The 19,215-nt window shown below is 33.5% G+C and overlaps 1 protein-coding gene across 1 annotated transcript in view; it reads right to left on the minus strand.

Moving 5' to 3' along the window:
• Positions 1–19,215, minus strand: part of CCDC178 (coiled-coil domain containing 178) — a 280,794-nt gene that overhangs the window by 198,292 nt on the left and 63,287 nt on the right. The window contains 2 exon segments of the mRNA XM_032467208.1: positions 14,295–14,431; positions 14,583–14,678. Coding sequence (XP_032323099.1) covers positions 14,295–14,431; positions 14,583–14,678 — 233 coding nt within the window.

Below are 19,215 nucleotides of genomic sequence, written 5' to 3' on the forward strand. Positions count from 1 at the left end.
GGATCATACACCATGATCAAGTGGGATTTACCCCTAAGATGTTATGATGGTTCAAATATGTAAATCAATAAATGTAATATAACATTTTAATAGAATTAAGGATAAAAATCATATGATCATCTCAACAGATGGAGAAAAAGCATTTTCAAAATTCCACATCGTTTATGATAAAAACTCTCCATGAGGTGGGTATAGATGGAATGTACCTCAACATAATAAGGGCCATATACGATGATCCCACAGCTAACATCATACTCAATGGTGAGAAGCTGCAGGCTTTTTCTTCTAAGATCAGCAAGAAGACAAGAGTGCCCATTCTTACCACTTTTATTCAACATAGTACTGGAAACTTAAGCCAGAACAATTAGAGAAGAAAAAGAAGTGAAGAGCATGCAATTCAAAAAGGAATAATTAAAAATTTCTGTTGGCAGATGACATGGCCTTATATAGAAAATCTTAAAAAAACTCCACCAAAACCTTATAATTAAATGAAATCAGTAAACTTTCAGGGTACAAAATCAATATATAAAAATCTGTTGCATGTCTATAAACTAACAATGAACTACCTGAAAAAAAGAAATAAAGAAGACAATCTAATTTACAACAGCAACAAAAATAATAAAGTACTCAGGAATAAATTTAACCAAGGAGGTGAAAATTCTGTATATACAGAATATACATTGATGAAAGAAATTAGGGAGACAAATAAATGGAAAGATATCCTGTGTTCACAGATTAGAATAATTAATAAGGTTAAAATGTCCATACTACACAAAGTGATTGAGAGATTTAATGCAGTCTCTGTCAAAATTCCAATCACATTTTTCACAAGTATAGGAAGAAATATCCTAATTGGTATGGAACCACAAAAGGTCTCATATAGCCAAAGTAATATTGACAAATAAGGATACAATTCGAGGTATAATATTCCATATTTCAAACTATATTACAAAGATTAGTAATCAAAACAGTATGGTACTGGAATAAAAACAGAAACATAGCTCAATGGTACATAATCTAGAACCCAGAAGTACATCTAAGTATTATATGGTCAATTAATCTTTGACAAGGATGCCAACAACACACAATGGCAAAAGGATCATCTCTTCAATAAATGCATATCCAGAGAAAACTGAAGAGTTACATGCAAAAGAATAAAATTGTATTTATATTTTGCACCACTCACAAAAATTACCTTGAAATGGATTGAAGACTTAAATGAAAAACTAAAGTTGCATAACTCCTAGAAGCAAACGTAGAGGAAAATCTCCTCAACACTGGTGTTGGCTATTATTTTTTTCATATGACACTAAAAGCACAGGAAACAAATGCAAAAATCAACAAGTAGAACTATATCAAAATAACAAGTTTCTGCATAGTAAAAGAAATAATTAACAAATTGAAAAGGCAACCTATAGGATGGAAAAAAAATATCTGCAAACCATTTATGTGATAAGGGGTTAAAATCCAACATGTATAACTCAATAGGTAAAGACAAATAACCCAATTAAAAATGGGGAAAGGGCCTGAATAGACTTTTTTTTTCCAAAAAAGACATTAAAATGGTTAACAAGTACATGAAAAGGTGTTCAACGTTAGTAATCACCAAGGAAATGCACATCAAAAATACAATGAGGTATCACTTCTCACCAGTGAGGATGGCTTTTATTAACAAGACAAGAGATAGCAAATGCTCATAAGGATGTGGAGAAAAGGGAACACTTGTATATTGTTCGTGGGAATGTAAACTGGTACAGCCATTATGAAACACAGCTTAGAAGTTCCTCAAAAAAATAGAACTACCATATAATTTAGCAATCCCACTTCTGGGTATATATCTGAAAAAAAAATTAGTTTCTTGAAGAGATGTCTGCGCTCCCATGTTCACTGCAGCATTATTCACAATAGCAAGATACAGAAACCACTTTAGTGTCTGGTCAATGGATGAACAGATAAAGAAGTTATGAGAGATATATATGTATCTACATATATAGATATATATAGTGAAATATTCAAGCATGAGAAAGAAGGAAATACTGCTATTTGCAACAAGATGGATGAATCTAGAGGGCATTGTGCCAAGTGAAATAAGCAGACAAAGAAAGACAAATGCTGCATGATTTCGAAAAAAAAAAGAAAGAAAGAATTTATAGAAACAGAATGGTGTAGAGTAGAATGGTGCTTACCAAGGGCTGAGACGTGGTGGAAATGGGGGAGACAGTGGTCAAAGGTACAATTCTTGAGTTATAAGAAGAATAAGCTCTGAGGATCTAATGTACAGCATGATGATTATAGTAATACTGTATTGCTTGGTTGAAATGTGCCAAGAGTGTAGACCTTAAGCACAGTCACCACAAAAGAAAAAAAAAAATTAACTATGTGAGGTTACTGATGTGTGGTAATTATTTCACAAAGTATACATATGTCAAATCATCATATTTCACACTTTTAATATATTACAATTTTGTCAATCATACCTCAGTAAAGCTGAAATTATTTTAAATAGTAGATAAGAGGTATATAACAAAATTATACCTGAAGAATTTACAGTACTGAAAACCAACATGGGTCATTAAATTGAAAAGTCTCACTTAGTGTTAAACTAGATTTATTACATACACAGAAACACACACACCCCCCTCGATATGGAAATGTGAAATTTCAGAACTCTGAAATAGGAAGAGAGAATTCTAAGATTACCTACAAAGGGAGAAAAAACAGATTACCTACAAAGATGTCTTATCAAGCAAAACTAAACGAAAGATGAGTAAGTTTAGAGATCAAATGTACAACACAACTACTGTAATTTATAATAAATAATATTGTATTAAATACTAGAAATTTGTTAAGACAGTTTATTTCAGGTGGTCTCATCACACTTAAAAGGTAACTGTGTGAATGATGTTAATTAGCCTGATTGAGGAAATCATTTCACTATGTATATCAAGTCATCATGGTGTACACCTTAAGTATGCATAATATTTTAAAAACTAAACTGAAAGAAACCTTCAAATTAATGAGAAAAAATGACTTTGGACCTAGAATATGATAGTTTGAGAAAATCCTACTTGACTAGGTTGAATAGAAAATGAAGGATGAGTTCATGCAAACAGGAGTGTTTATTTAAATAGGATTTGCTATAAAAAACAGAACGGCAGAGCTGGGATGCAGGGCTCTTGTTTTATCTTGTGTTTGCTTCTTTTCCAAGATGAGCAATATTATGCAATGTCATATGTTATTAAAATAGAGATAAATAGCAATGATTCATGGGAAAGAGGAGATCACTGTAGGTGCAAAGCCCCTGGGTGTATAAGAGAACAACATCCACTTGGCAAGAGCGTGGGTAATGAGAACTCCTACACAGAAGTACCTGCCACTATTATACAGCAACACAAAGAAGACAACACGTGAAGACAGCTGCAAACGGGCTGGTGAGAGAAAGAGGTCATTCTCATTTGATTGCATCTGTGTTCTCTATGAATTATATGAGAATATTATTAACTTAAAACGAGGATATGTGGGTATTAGGACTGAAGAGAGTGAGAAGCTATGAAACAATGGTCAGAAAACTGAATTGTCCAGAAATTTCTTGGCAGTGCTGAATGCCACCTGAGACATACAGCCATAGAATTTAGGTTCTATTCAGCAGCAAATGTATTCCAATGCTAGTGAGGCTTAAATATGAGGGCTTCTAACTGACCTCCAAGCCCTTATAAGGTCCTTTGAATGTCCATGACAGTGTTTTCACATGGTCATCTGTTTTTATAAAGGTTACAAAAATGAGATATTTTAACCACAATTTATTAAGAAGACTATTTTCTTTTTCTAATGTAATGTATCTTCTGCCAAGTGACATTAGAATGGCTATGGGAATTCTGTATGCGTAATCTTACATTCTTTTTTTCATAGAAACCTCACATCCGGTAACCCATACGGCCCATCAAACCAAGATCCACCCACGATGAGATTAACCAGCAAACTGTGTTGTACTTTAGCCACAATCAGTTGTTTGGATCCTGGTTTAGTTCAATGACAGAGCTTTTCAAGTCATAAAATAAGGTTTTGAAAGTTATTTAAATGAATACTTATTTTGATCAAATATAAGTAGGTTCAGTAAGAAAGGAAAGAAGGACAAGAAGGTGGGATACACAAATGCAGTTAGGAAGATAGACAGGTCATCTTAAAGGGTCAAATAATTGTTGGAGTGACAGTCCTAGGAGAGTAAATAAGCTGGAAACAGAGGTGCTAGTTGTCAGGGAGTGGATTCTTAAATCTGAGATCAGCAGATGACTCTGTTACTGGAAATGACAAGCTGTAAGATAAAACTCTAAGAGAGGGTGGCTGGTGTGAGGTGGAAGACAAGATTGTCAGGAACACGGAGGTCTAAGAACTAAGAATACAAGTTCTTGCATGTATTGAATACAGAACAAATTTAGGTTTTGATCTCTTCTGAACAGGGAGAGAACAGAAACAGGAAGGGTGATTTATTTGTAGTATTTTAATTCTTTAAAAAAAATCTAAAGTAGGCTGACACATTGCTAAGAAGTTAATTTTGAATGGTGCATATCCCATTTTCTCTTTGAATATCTGAAAATTTTTAAAAATAAAGTAAAAGCAAAATAATTTAAGAAATTTTCCATTCAAAAGTCTGCTGTTAAATGCTGAAAAAAACATATTCTATATCTATTTTCCTGTGAAGTAACTCAAATTAATAGGCTGGTAAGATATAGTTAAACGAGTATGAAAAACACAGTACCCTGTGGATTCATTCTAAGTATTCTAAGCTATTTAACAACTTCAATAATATTCTAATTGCTATCTCTACAAATAAATCACCATCCTGTTAACTCTTGATAAACACATTTCATAGAATATACCACTGCCTTTATGGTATTCAATAGCTTTTTTGCTCATTTCCCTTGATTACCAACCCCATCTTTGGATCACTGCAGTTACAATGGCATTGTCTTGCTTGAGGTACAGTAGAGCATTAGAAGTAGATATTCAGAATATTTTACAGAGCTTGAATGTAAGAAAATGGCTATATAGAAATTCATACCACACAGTTAACTTCAGCAAACTAAATCCAAATTAATCAATTTCAAATCATCTTAAGCAAGTTCATTTTCCTTGACTTAGATTGCTGAAGCCTGCCTATCATGTGAATAAGCAATCGAGTGAAATTATTTGCTCAAGTCAAATGTCCCAAATGTATGTAAAGGGTCCATTGCAAATGAATACTGCCTTATTTGAAATTACTAAATTATACACTGCTACTACAAGGTAAGCAATCATATATCATTATCATCACCAAAAGGTCTTGCAAATATTTGTATGCACAGAGTACTGAACAAAGTCTACTAAGTACAGCATCTAATGTTTATCTAATGTTGCCATTTAAAAAATAAACTATATATGCACAATAGATCATATACTGAATTAACTATGTAATTTATTCAAATAGTATAACATTTGGGAATGGCATCAGATGGTGAGATGGTATTCCAGTGGATATAACAGTCCAAACTGGGGGAAATTTCATACAGGTATTCACTAGATATTATCAGTGTCAGTGATTTAACAATTATTTTACTATTATTGTTGGACTTAAGGAAATAAAAAGAAGCTGGGACTAAGGGGAAGGTGATTCCGGTAAATGGTCAAATAAAAAAGAAAAAAATAAAGGAGAATCTAAGAATAACAGAGCTCTTTTGAGAAAAGCAATGGCTATAGCTAAATACAGAGATGGAAAATTGAATAACGCAGTGAGTTTTTGACAGTTTTTGAAGTAGTCAGTAAGTGTGTCCACAGTCCGCTGTAACATGTCAGAAATAGGAACCACGACTTGCCTGTGGAGGAGGGAAGGCAATGTTATGAAGCAGAACATCAATTTTGGAGTCAGACAGACTTACACTCAAATCCTGATTACTCCTATGTAATTGGAGGTTTGGTTTCACACATAATTTCTTCATCTAAAATTTGCTTACTAATATCTACCATCAAGGTGTTATAAAGATTAAATTTAAATAAATTGAGAATAATACATATACTTTACTTGCACACATTAAATAGCTCATACAAATGATGTAACAGTTTTTTTTAAAAAGTATATAACAGCATGGAACTTCATTACAGTGCTAGGTGATTTAATGAGATGAAAGACAATGAGAGAAAAAATATAAATATAAAAAGATAAATAACCATTAATATAGCTTTGGAACAGAAACACATACCAAAGAGAGACGTGATACCAGAACATATGGCAGAGAGACTAGGAGCACAAAGATACTGAAGCAAAAAAAAAGGACAACAAATGTTTACATTCAGTTCTCATTTGCTCATTATGTTATTTACTTAGCATCTATTGGAAAAAACACAAGACGCACAACAGACAGGCAAATATAATGCCTGCAAGTAAGGAGATAAGCTGAGAGGAAGGGGGTGAGAAGGAATAAATTGGGAGTTCGAGATTTGCGGATACTAACTACTATATATAAAATAGATAAACCACGTTTATACTGTAGAGCACAGGGAACTATATTCAGAATCTTGTAGTAACATATAATGAAAAAGAATATGAAAAGGAATATATATGTATCTGTATGACTGAAACTTTATGCTGTATACCAGAAATCGACACAACACTGTAAATTGTCTATACTTTTTTAATTTAAAAAGTGGAAAAAAAGGAGAGACAATTGGGAACTGGTTCATTTCACCGAAAACTGAAACAGACAGAAAGAAAAGCACCTACTAGAGAAACATCTAAAAGATTTAATAGAAGTTGGTAAGATGTTGGCTGTAAGAGGGTAGAGAGGAATATAGGATAATGCCTGAAACAGGCTACTTGATGGATAATAGCGTCAAGATGTGATGCTGGGGGAGAGGGCACATATTCAAAATGATACTATCAGGAGAAATAAAGGATGCGGCTAGAGATCAAAAAGTAAAAATATGATACATGTTCAAATAATGAGAGTAGGTAAAATTCCTGGGTTAGGGAGTAGATCAAGGATGCAAGACAGAGATAAATGAGCCCACTCTAGGATTCAAGAATAGCTTCAGAAAGTTAAAGGAAGAACCAAGAGACTGGCATTTTGAACCTCAATAAGAAATAGCATCAGAGAACGCACAGACACAAAGGCTTGGGTCACATAAAGAAAAAAAAGTCATGTGATAGACTAAAACTTATCCAGTGGATTTAGGAAGGGAGGTTCTCTTTTTAAACTTAAGTAAGATAAATTTTGGTAACATGGGAGTTTTTGAAGTCACATGGCTGTGTGCCAAAACATGACTTATAGTCATGCAAATATTGCCAATAATCTAGAAAGCATTGCTAAGTACATGAAAATCTTAATGAAAAATGGAAGGGAAATACTGTGTGATAGACAAAGATACAAACAGAGTGAAGGCAACACTTTCATTTTAGGCTTGAAAGAGGGTTAATGATGGATACTGGCTGCAGGAAAAAAGCAATGAATGAAAATGTCAAAAGTAGAAGTGGTAAGAATAAAACTATGTCCTGAACATGGCAACAGGGGTTAAGACCAAGGGCACAAACAGAGGCGTTGGCATTGAACAGAAAGAATCATTTACTCCTTGAATTTAAAGAGCCAGGAAAGCTGTTTGCAGATACTGTCACTGTAGAATATGTTTGTTTGACAAAAACATGTCATGTTTTCAATTTTTCCTTCCAATAAGACTAAGTTTTGGTATAAGTAAAATTAAAGTTTTCTTTCTGAATTTATTTTGTTTGAGATTTACTGTGATGACTGAATCTAAAGATTCATACTTTAAAGAATTTTGGAGTGTTAGCTGCCATTATCTTTTTGAATATTGCTTTCCCAATGCCCTCCTTTATTTCTCAATCTACTCTCCATAATTTTTAATACTGATTGCATATTTTAATCTTTATCTCTGTGCTGCATTTTGGTTCCTTGCTATGTCTTTAAATGCACTGACTTTTTTCCCAGATGTATTTTCTATTAAATTAATAAAATCTTTAATCAGAATGAACCCAGTTTCGACAAGCGTTGGGCAGTCCTTTTTCAAATCTGTCTGAACTGTTTTGATAGTGTTCTATTAGTTTTTTTGTCCCCTTTAACCATTTTAAACTTACGTAGGTAGATTTATTCTAATAATTCTATTATTTGAAATTAGTGGGGGTTTAAATATACTACTGGTTATTTCTGGTAAGTCTCATTTATGTTGGATTTTTTTCCCTATTGTTTTATAATTTTGTGAGCTCCTTTTTACAAGCCTGACTTTGAGAGTATCTCGTATGTCCTCAGTTTATTTATTTATTTATTTTAAGACTAATTTTTTAGAGCAATTTCAGGTTTACAGCAGAATGGAGCACAAAATTCAGAGAGTTTGCACATAGCCCTCCCACCCACACATATATACTCCACTACCCTCAACATCCCTCATCAGTGTGGCATATGTGGTACAATCGATGAGCCAACACGGACACAATATTATCAACCAAATTCCATAGTTTACATTGGGGTTCACTCTTGATGTTGTACATTCTATGGGCTTTAACAAATGTATCATGACATGTAGCCACCACTATACTAGTCTATTTATTCTTCTAGAGAATATTTATCAAAGTAGGACCACTTTTTTAAAAATGATAGTTCTTGGTGAAGATCTTCAGAGACAACACAGACAGTGTAAATGAAAATACCAAACCAGCGTGAAAAGGATCCAGACTGGGCATGGTCTCACGTGTTGTTTCTTTACCCAGGTTCCAGGCTTAAACAGACAAGTTTTCTGTCTCTGCCTTTACCTGTAGGTATATTTTTTTCTGCTCTATCCATTTAAATTCCATTACTTTATCCAGCTCCCTCACTTGCAAACATCCATAGCCCCTTTCCACGTTTGGAAAGACTAAAACCTAATTTCCCTGTTTACCAAGTTCAGCGAGGCCACTCCTCCATCCATCTTTTCAGAGCTGGAGATTTAGCTTGCAGTTGAGTTGTTCACTTACTTTCTTTGCATTGGCCCCTGGAGACTTCCTTTTCTTTCCCATGAGCACAACACAGCATTTAAAGGATGTATGTCCTATTTGTGTTCCATTTATATGTGTTTTGTAGCAAAAGACCTTTCATCTTCTCTATTATCAACATTGCAGGAAATGTAAGTTCTCTAATATTACTTTTCTGTCTACGTTCTCTCTTAGACATCTCACCCTGACCCGTTGTTATTTAATTTTATGACTCAAAATGTGTGTCCAGCATCCGCCTTGCCTCTGTGCTGCAGACATATGTATCTAATTTTCACTTCTCATTTCTATTTGAAGAGCTAACATGAATCTGAAATTTACTATGGCCCAAAGACACATACTTATATTTACTGCAAAATCTCTCATACCTTCTAGCCCTTGTTATCTCAGCAAGTAGCGTGATCATTTTTCTTTTCCTCACATCTTATATACCACCTATCAAAAGATCCTGCTGGCAATCCTTTCAAAATATATCTGAAAATCAGCTATTTATTACCATCTGTACTGCAAAAACCCTTGATTTATGTCAATATAATTATAATTTTTCTAACTCACCAGAAAAGCTTTCCTTATATACACCAAAGTCTATCCTTCACTAAGCTACCCAACACATCTTTCTACAACATCAGGTGCTTTAAACGGTTTAAATGCACTAATCTATATGCCTTTATCAGAGCCCACCTAATGGGCTTGCAGTCTCTTGAGCCCTGACTGCCTTGCCCACGTCTGTCTCCCTGAATTATCCTACTCACACACGACTTTCCAGAAACACAGGTCCCTATTCTGTTTCCAGAACACACAGACGTTTTATCCATCACAGGGCTCGGGCACGTTCTACTCCTTCCACTTGGCATGTTCTTCCCCAGACCAGCTCAAGGCTGACATGTCTTCATTCAGGTCTTGACTCAAATAAATGCTACCTTCTTAGGCAGAGGAGTACTCAGTACTACAGAGTTTAATAATTATATTATTTTTCATATTTAAATAAACCATGGAGCTGTTTAGCACTGTGAATCATCATCTTAAAATTATTTTGGTGAGTTTCAGGTGATAATCATTTTATTAAATTATAAAATAATAGTACATTAGGAGTCCAGTTATAATCACAATAAAAATTTATTTGGTTATAATTTGACTTTTTCTCATTATTGGGTCATATTCAAAACTTTGATACATCTCTCTATCTACTAATTTAAAAAATATATTTCTTCAAGACTTACTATAAAGCTACAGTGATCAAGATAGTGGGGTATCAGCAAAAGAACAGACAAATAGATCACTTCAACAGAATAGAGTGCCCAGAAATAGACCTACAGAAATACAATCAACTGATAGATGACAGAGGCAAAGACAATGCAGTGGAGCAAAGATCATCTTTTCAACAAATGGTGCTAGAACAATTGGACATCTACATGCAAAACAAAAAAAACAAAAAAAACGAAGCTAGACACAGGCCTTACAACTTTCACAAAAATTAACTCAAAATGAACAACAGACCTACATGTAACACACAAAGCTACAAAACTCCAGAAAATAACCTAGGAAAAAACCTAGAAAACCTAGATGGCAATGACTTTATAGATACAATATCATAGGCACAATTCATAAGAGAAATAATTGATGAGTTGGACTTCTTTAAAATTAAAACCTTCTGCTCTGTAAAGACAATGACAAGAGAATAAGGAGATAAGCCACAGCCTGGAAGAAAACATTTGGAAAAGACACACCTGACAAAGGGCTATAATCCAAAACATGCAAAGAAATCTAAAAACTAAACAGTAAGAGAACAAACAACCCAATTTAAAAAATGGATCAAAGACCTTAACAGACACCTCATCAAAGAAGATATACAATGAAAAGTAAGCATATGACAAGATGTTCCACATCACATGTCATCAGGGGAATACAAATTTAAAACAATGAGATGCCACTATACATAGGAAAGAATGGCCAAAATCCTGAACACTGACACATCAAATATTGGCAACAAGTGGGTTAACAGGAATTTTCATGCAATGCTGGTGTGAAAGCAAATGGTACAGACACTCTGGAAACATTCTGGCAGTTTCTTATGAAACTAAACATATTCTTATTATAAGATCCAGCAATTGCATGCATTCTTTGGTATTAACTTTTTTCACACAAAAATTTGCACATGGATGTTTACAGCAGCTTTTATTTACAACTGCCAAAACTTGGAAGTAACCAAGATGCTCTTCAATAAATGAGTGAATAAATAAACTATAGTACAACCAGATATGGGATATTATTCAGTGCTAAAAAGAAACGAGCTATCAAGCCATTAAGACACATGGAGCAACCTCACATGCATATCAGTGAGTGAAAGAGGCCAATCTGAAATGGCTCCATACTGTATGATTCCAACTATATGACATTCTGCAAAAAGCAAAAGTATGGAGATAGTAAAAAGATCAGTGGTTGCCAGAATCTGGGCAGGGGGATACAGGAATGAATGAAAAAAAGCCACAAAGGATTTTAGGGCAGTGAAAACACTGTGTAGCATACCATTATGGTGGGTACATGTCATTATACATTTGTCCAAATCCACAGACTGTACAACACCAAGAGTAAGCCCTAATGTATACTACAGATTTGGGAGACTATGATGCCTCAGTGTAGGTTCATCAATTGTACCAAATGTACCTCTCTGGTGAGAGATGTTGATGATGGGAGATTCTATGCATGTGTGGGGGTAAGGGATGTACGGGAAACCTAAGTATCTCTCCCTTAAATTTGCCATGAACCTAACTGGTCGTCAAAAATAAAGTCTTAATAAAAACCCATCATTTTTTATACCTTAAATACATGCAATTTTAATTTATTAATTATACTTTAATAAAGCTGGAAAAATATTTTTAAAATAAATAATAAAAAAATTTTTAATCATATTTGGTGTTTTCTTTACAGAAGTTTCTGGTTTTGTGTTTATATCTTTTTAGCTGAATTTAGATTTCCTTCTCTAGTGAATGATATTTTTTATCCTTATATTTGTAGTTTTCATAATGAATGAAGTTTTTTTGTTAGAGGATAGAGTCTATAAAGGACATTAACTATATTTCTTGATTTTGTACTATCAGATATTGTGGTAGATCTAACTCCTGCCAGCATATCTCTTATTTTTTCTTTCATTTTACAAATATTTCACTAATTCTCTGTTCAGCATTGTGTAATCTGCTGTTAACTTTCAGCTTCAAGTACAAATCCAAGAGAAAAATTAAATAAGTGACATCTTAAGGTGTTATCTGAACACGCACAATGCATACCTTGGAAATCCTTCTCTATCCAGGGCTACATTCCCACTGCATGGGATAGATTCCCAATTGTTCATTATCTCTCTTTTTAAAAGGATTAGACTTCCTACCCTGTTGACATCGGGCTTGGCCATATCACCTGCTTTGTTCAGTGGAGCTTGAGCAGAAGTAACACTTCCCATAGTCCTGGGAAAGCTGTAAGAACCACTGAGAGATCTCACTAACGGACATGTGCTACCAGAGCAACATGTCCTAGAAGGAAGCAATCCTTCACCTTGGGTCTGAGAAGTAGAAATAACATGAAGCTCACACACAGCAGACACAGCTAAGCTGCAGTGCAAGTGAGAAACCAACCTTTATACCTGTTCACCACTAAAACTTGGTAGTTGCTCATTACCGCAGGATAACCTAAAGCTAACTCTCACACTCTCTTCCTTTCCTCCAGAGCAGTCCCCTCATTAGCTTACCCACTCTTCAGAATTTTTTTCTCCTCCGGTGCTCTTTCTTAATAAAATAAAATGTAGTAATACCAGCAACTAGAATTTTAGATTATCCTTTAGAAAACAATGTTCGTTTTGCTTTCTTTAAAAAAAGTGTATTTAACATACAGATAAATTTTACAAATGGTTTCATTCTGTCATCAAAAGATAAAATAAGCACAAAGAAATTTTATCAAACTTCCTAAACAATTTGTTCAGCAGCATCATTCCTCTCTCCATTCTTCCTTCCTTCCCTCCTTTCAGTAATTAATTATGGACAGCATAGTATGTGTCAGGAACTACGCTTGATGAGGATTCAACAGTGAAGAAAACAGAGTCAGTCATGGCTTACGTCTGCCCTTGTGGATCTTTCCCTTTGTTGAGGAAGAGGCACAGCAGTGAAATACTCACACACACTAAATTGCAAATATGACAAGTGATATGAAGAAGAGTATGTGTACCTTTTATACACAAAACAGAGGAACTGGATTTAACTGCGCTGTCAATGAAAGCTTCCCAGAATTGACTCCTAAGCTGCAATCTTAAAGATAAGTAGTAATTAACTAGCCAGAAGTTAGAGGGAAAACATCTATAGAAAAGGAATTAGCATAAGAACACCATAAGGGCTAGGGAAAAAAGTGACAAGTAGTAGAAACTGAAGTAAGGCCACCATATTTAAACCAAATAATCAGGGTAAACCAGGTGTGATAGGAAACTGCAGAGGCGGGTATACCTGCCTATTCAGGGACCTTGTGGGATATGTTAAGGAGGGGTTTCATCCCTTCACCCTGATAAAGTTAATGGAAGTCTGGAGCAAAACTGATCATACTATATTAAAAAAATTAAAAGAAAAAAGAACACACCTGCCACAATGTAGACAATGGATGAGAAAAGGATCATGGTTATTGCAGGTAAACCAGCTCTGGAAATCACCATAAGTTCATGAAAGACATGGTAGCTTGTACCAGGATGCTGGTGCAGCAGTGAAGCAGATAGATTAAAAAGATATATAGACCATTTCCTGTTAATATGTTGAATATGAGGGTTGAAACAAAAAGAAAAATCAAGAAAACTCACAGGTTTCCAAGCTAGGAAATTTCGTTTAGTAGTCTTAGGGAAGAATTGAGGATTGACCAAAGGAGATCATGAGCTTGACTAGACATATTTTAATTTTAAAATATCTTTGCATATAAGAGGATATGTTAAAAAGAAATGACATAAATGAGTATAAAACTTTTTTTCTTAATGGAGGTTGGGGATTGAACCCAGGGCCTCATGCATGCTAAACATGTGCTCCACCACTGAGCTATTTTTCTCCTCCTCAAAACTTCATGTAAGATAATTTTTCCAGCATTTTGATTTTTCTAAAGGGATTCAGAGTGATTAAAGAGCAACATTTGATACAGAAATAAAATCTAAGCTAATGATAAACACAAACATAACCATACCATCCCAGGGACATAAAATGAATTGATTGACTGTATTTAACATATTAGATATGTTCTATTAGAATAAAAATAATATTTGCGCTATTACCTGTCATTGGCATAACCTACTATAGTTTCAATATCCATCCCAATTCTTCTATTTTCTTCCATCAATTGAGAATATGCTATTGAAACATCTGAAAAATCTTTTGCGATATTAGAAAGCTCCACATCCCACGTTCTTTTCTTTAAAAAAGAATACAAGAATCATTTATATATGTTTATGTAACTCAAAAAGAAAAAAAATGTATAACAATGAAGTTACTTTTAGTTGTATGAGTTAATATTTGGGAATAGAGAATGGACCTCTGTGGGAAGTAGGGCAAGGTCAACTTACTGTGGAATAAAAATTATTAAGTGCATCCGTATATTCAATTTCATAAATTTTTTTCTTCCAGAATAGTTGATCAAAAGTTTTTTTAAAATCATCTAGCTAAAAAAAAAGACACATGCAATTAAATTGTGGGGAATTCCATTTTTTGTAAAGTAAGAAAGATTATCTTTCAAATTATGCAACTATCATAACTTAATAAATATTGATTAAAATATTATAATACCATAGGCTGTTTTCAGTGATGAAAATTGATGCAAGATTCTGAATGAAATATAGCAAATCAAGTCTAACAATATTCAAATAATCATTGTAAAAGAGAATATATTTTAGTTATATTGTAATAATTCATATGAATTAGAAAAATTAAATCATAATTGCTCTCATCAACAAATTAAAGAAGGAAATAACATGAATATGGCCAACACTACACAAAATAGCCATTTGATAAATTCACTATCTAGTTCCCATCATTTTTAACTAGAACAAGGAAAACAATCCCAAATATAATATAAAGAACCAACAGAAAATATCAAAATAAGTCATAAAACACAGAATTCATGCCCACTAAAGTCAAGAATGAGATCAGATTATCTTTCATCACCACTGTTATTAACCATGTTTTATAAAATTTTGGTAAAGGCAATGTGCATAACGAAACCAAATGTTACTAGTAAAATACTGAATATAAATAGATAATGTATCATCAATTTTAGATGTTATGATTGAGTATCTAGGGAAACAGAAGATTCTATTTAAAACTACAATAAATGATTTTTGGCAAAATGGCATAAGGAAATTAATAGTTTTTATCTATGAGTAATAATCTGTTAAAAATCTTTTGACAGTATTGAAAAACTTTTGTCAAACATATAATATATTTGGGAATAGATTTAACACAAAAGGGAGAACCTTTAATACAGCAAACACAAATTCTTATTTAAAAGCTTAAATCAAGAAAAACTAATATTTCATGCAAAGGTTTAACAGAAGATACTGTCAGTTACCCCCATATTAACATAAGATGTAATAAAAAGGAGTATTTTCTTTTAAACTGCATGAAATGAAATTCATATGGAAGAAAAAGTGTGTGAAACTAGCCAAGAAGTAGATAAAAATAATAATATTGGAAACTTGCTACCAAATATTAAAATATCTTATAACACCACTATTTTAAAGGAGTATTTTCAGCATTGCAATAAAGAACAGAAGGTAAAACTAGAGCCCAGAAATATCTGAGCTCAATGAGAGAGAGAGATCATTTACTTTAATCAACAGAGTAATCAATATGAACTTATTTGTATGATCTTGGGCTAAAGAAGAATGTCACATTGCCAAAAAAACCAAGAGTATTTGTTGACGTGTTTGATGGCATATTTCACAAAAGATGGCAAAGGACACCATAAACAAAATTGAAAGAAAAGGCGAGAAAAATGTGAAATACAAGCCCAACATTCTGAAATATAGTCTTCTTGAAGGGCATCAGTGAACAAGGTGGATTAAGAACATTTGAAAACTCTCCTCCATAAAGGTAATGAGAAAATTGGTCAACAAAACAAAAGTCAAAATTCACTTTCTCAGAATTCTGGAAATTAAGGGAAGGCTTGCAGCAAATGGGGAGCACCTATTCAAGAAAACCAGTCTACTCTGAGTACGAGGTATGAGCTTTGTGGTGTTCTAACTTGTCCTAGTCCTCCCTTCCAGGTCCATGATAGCCTTGAACATCCTGCATTTGTGGAGAAAACTATTAGTTGGGCAGCCCACAGAAGAGGCAGAACTGATCTGGAATGCATTCAAAGCCTAATTCTCATAGAACTGTCATTATTTGACCTGTCTGGTGATTTTTTGGATGGCTCCATTTGCAATGATGTCGGTATTTGTCTTGATACAGAGCTGTCCCAGTACAAAACATCTCCCCCCACAAAATTTTTTCCCAAGCCATGATTGATTGTCACAATTTTACAAATCACAGGCAACTGACTAACTCTGTGGCCATCTGAGACAGTAGATAACGACTGGGACAGATGATAAACTAACCAACAAACTTTAATTGAAAAAAACAAAACTTTTGAGGAGAATGAGATGTCCATAGTGGCTTTGTGAAAGTCCAGCACAGTTCTGGGAATCTAGGAGCTTGCAAGTTCATAGGGATGCGTGAAAGCCCAGGGCTGTTCACATGCTCTGAAAATACCTGCGAAGCTCTTCAAGTTCTCATCTCTGGCTGAGCTTGAGGCTCTATGAAAGCTGAAGTGAAAAGTAAGGCAGAGTTGATAACTGCCTGGATGAGTGTTGAGAATGGGAATGAACAAGCAAACAAAAGCCCCTGACAAAGAAAGGAAGGCTTATTGTTTCCAGACTTTTAAGGATTATTGTCCAATCACTAGCAGATACTAAAATAACTGAGAAGAAACTTCAGTGGTTGGACATGACAAAGCAGATTTTACAAAATCCACTGACAAAGGTCACTAAACAAACAGGTAACAACTCCAACAGGCAAGAGGAACAAACCCTGGGGAGGAGTGAGAATCTTATTTCCAGTGTTGCCACAATAGATTATTTAAAATGTCCATTTTTCAACAAAAATATTATGAGGCATGCAAAGAAACACAATGGACCACATAGAAGAAACATTCAACATACACTATCCCAGAAGAAGCTTATACTTTGAATTTATTAGTCCAATCAGCTATTTAAAATATGTTGAAAGAGCTAAAGGAAAATGTCCAAGGAACTAAAGGAAAGCATAAAGATGATGTTTTGCCAGATAGAAAATATCAATGAAGAGAAAGCAAGAGAGAGGTAACATTTCACACACAAGGAATCTTCAATAAGATTAACACTCAATTTCCCATCCAAAACCATGCGGCCCAGAAGGTATATGCTAATATATTCAAAGTAAAGGAAAAAAAAGTATCGAGTATCCTATATCAAGCAAAACTGTCATTTAAAAATGAACGAGATAGTAGGACATCCAGATAATTCAAAACTGAGAGAATCTGTCACTAGGAGATCTATCCTACAATAAATACTAACAAGGGTCCTTCAGGCTGAAAGAAAGAACACTAACTAGTGATGTGAATAAACGAGAGGAAATAAAGGTAATCGGTAAACGTAATTACACAGGTAAATATAAAAGTCAGATAAATGTATTATTTTGTAACACTTTTTTTCTTACCTGATCTAAAAGACAACTATGTAAAGTAGTAATTGTAAATTCCTGTTGATAGCCACACAATGTGTAAAGATGTAATTTGTATAAGAGCACAAATAATTGGGGAAAAAGGTAGGGAGCTACAGAAAAGCAAAGTTTTTATATACTGTTGAGATTAAGTATTAACCTAAATATATTTTTTATAAATTATTATTCATAATCTCAGGGCAACTACTAAAAAATTCAAATATACAGTAAATAAATAACAAGGAAGTTGAACTGGTACACTAGAAAATATCTATTTAACATAAAAGAAGGTAGAAACGGAGCAATAGAGAAAATATAAAGACATAAGACAGAAAACAGATAATGTTCAATTAAGACAAAAATCAAATAATTTTTATTCTAAGGAATAAGTAAATTAAATCACAAATGATATGGAGGGGGAAAAACCCTCTAGATTAAAAAAAAACATAAACACCAAGAGTCATTATGTAGTTTTGATTAACATTTAAAATGATGTTCAAAAATTATTTTAGAATAAAAGAAACAATGCCAATATCAACAGGATTAATGAAATGAAAGCCAAGAAATTCAATTAATGGAAATATTGTCATTAAAAAAGTGAGCTACAAAAAGACAAACTAAAAAGTTATTAAAATTTTGGAAAATATGAAAATGAAGGCAAATCATTTAAGTCTTATCAGAAATATAAGTTGTTTGATTTTTACTTGAGCTTCCAATTCCATACTACAATTCAGCTTTCATTATTTTTCCATCACAATATTTTTGTTAAAATGAGTAGTTATGTTAATATTTATAAGTTTTAGATATATTTATCACAGTTTTGTTTATAATACTTAAAAACTGAAAACATCCTAAGTGTTCAACAACAAGGGTCTAAGAAACTCTCAATCATTAAAATTATAGTATAAAATACAAGATGATTTTGAAAAGTTTCTATATAAGGAGAAACATATCACTGAGTACTGCATGCATATGATAATGTCCTTTTAAAATATATTACAAGACTTGTTTATATACAACAAAATATTAAGAGTGACTACATCTAAACAGTAAGATCTTAAGATCAGTAATTTCTTCTGCTCACATGAGTACATTCTAAACTTTGAGTAATAAAAATTAAGTATTGTGCCATTCAAAAATACCTAAAATAATTCAGATAGCAGTTTGCCTAATGTACCCATCAGATTTTATGAGGATCGTAGGGAAGAAAACAGGATTCACTAGTAGCGATTGCAGTGCAGTGTGGTGGCGAAAGCTTGACTGGAAATAATCTAAGTGGGAATGCAAGGAGAGAAATAGGTAAACATAGAAAATTCTTTCAAGGGGGTCTGCTGCAAAGTATAATCAGAAATGCAGCTTATTTTAGGGAAAGATTTAAAAACAAAAACATGAAGCATTCAAAACAGGGAAGTGGAAAGTAAAAAGAAACAGAATAAACCTAAAGAAAGAAGAAGAAAATTG

The sequence above is a fragment of the Camelus ferus genome, chromosome 24, assembly GCF_009834535.1.
Source record: "Camelus ferus isolate YT-003-E chromosome 24, BCGSAC_Cfer_1.0, whole genome shotgun sequence".
NCBI classification, from domain to species: domain Eukaryota; kingdom Metazoa; phylum Chordata; class Mammalia; order Artiodactyla; family Camelidae; genus Camelus; species Camelus ferus.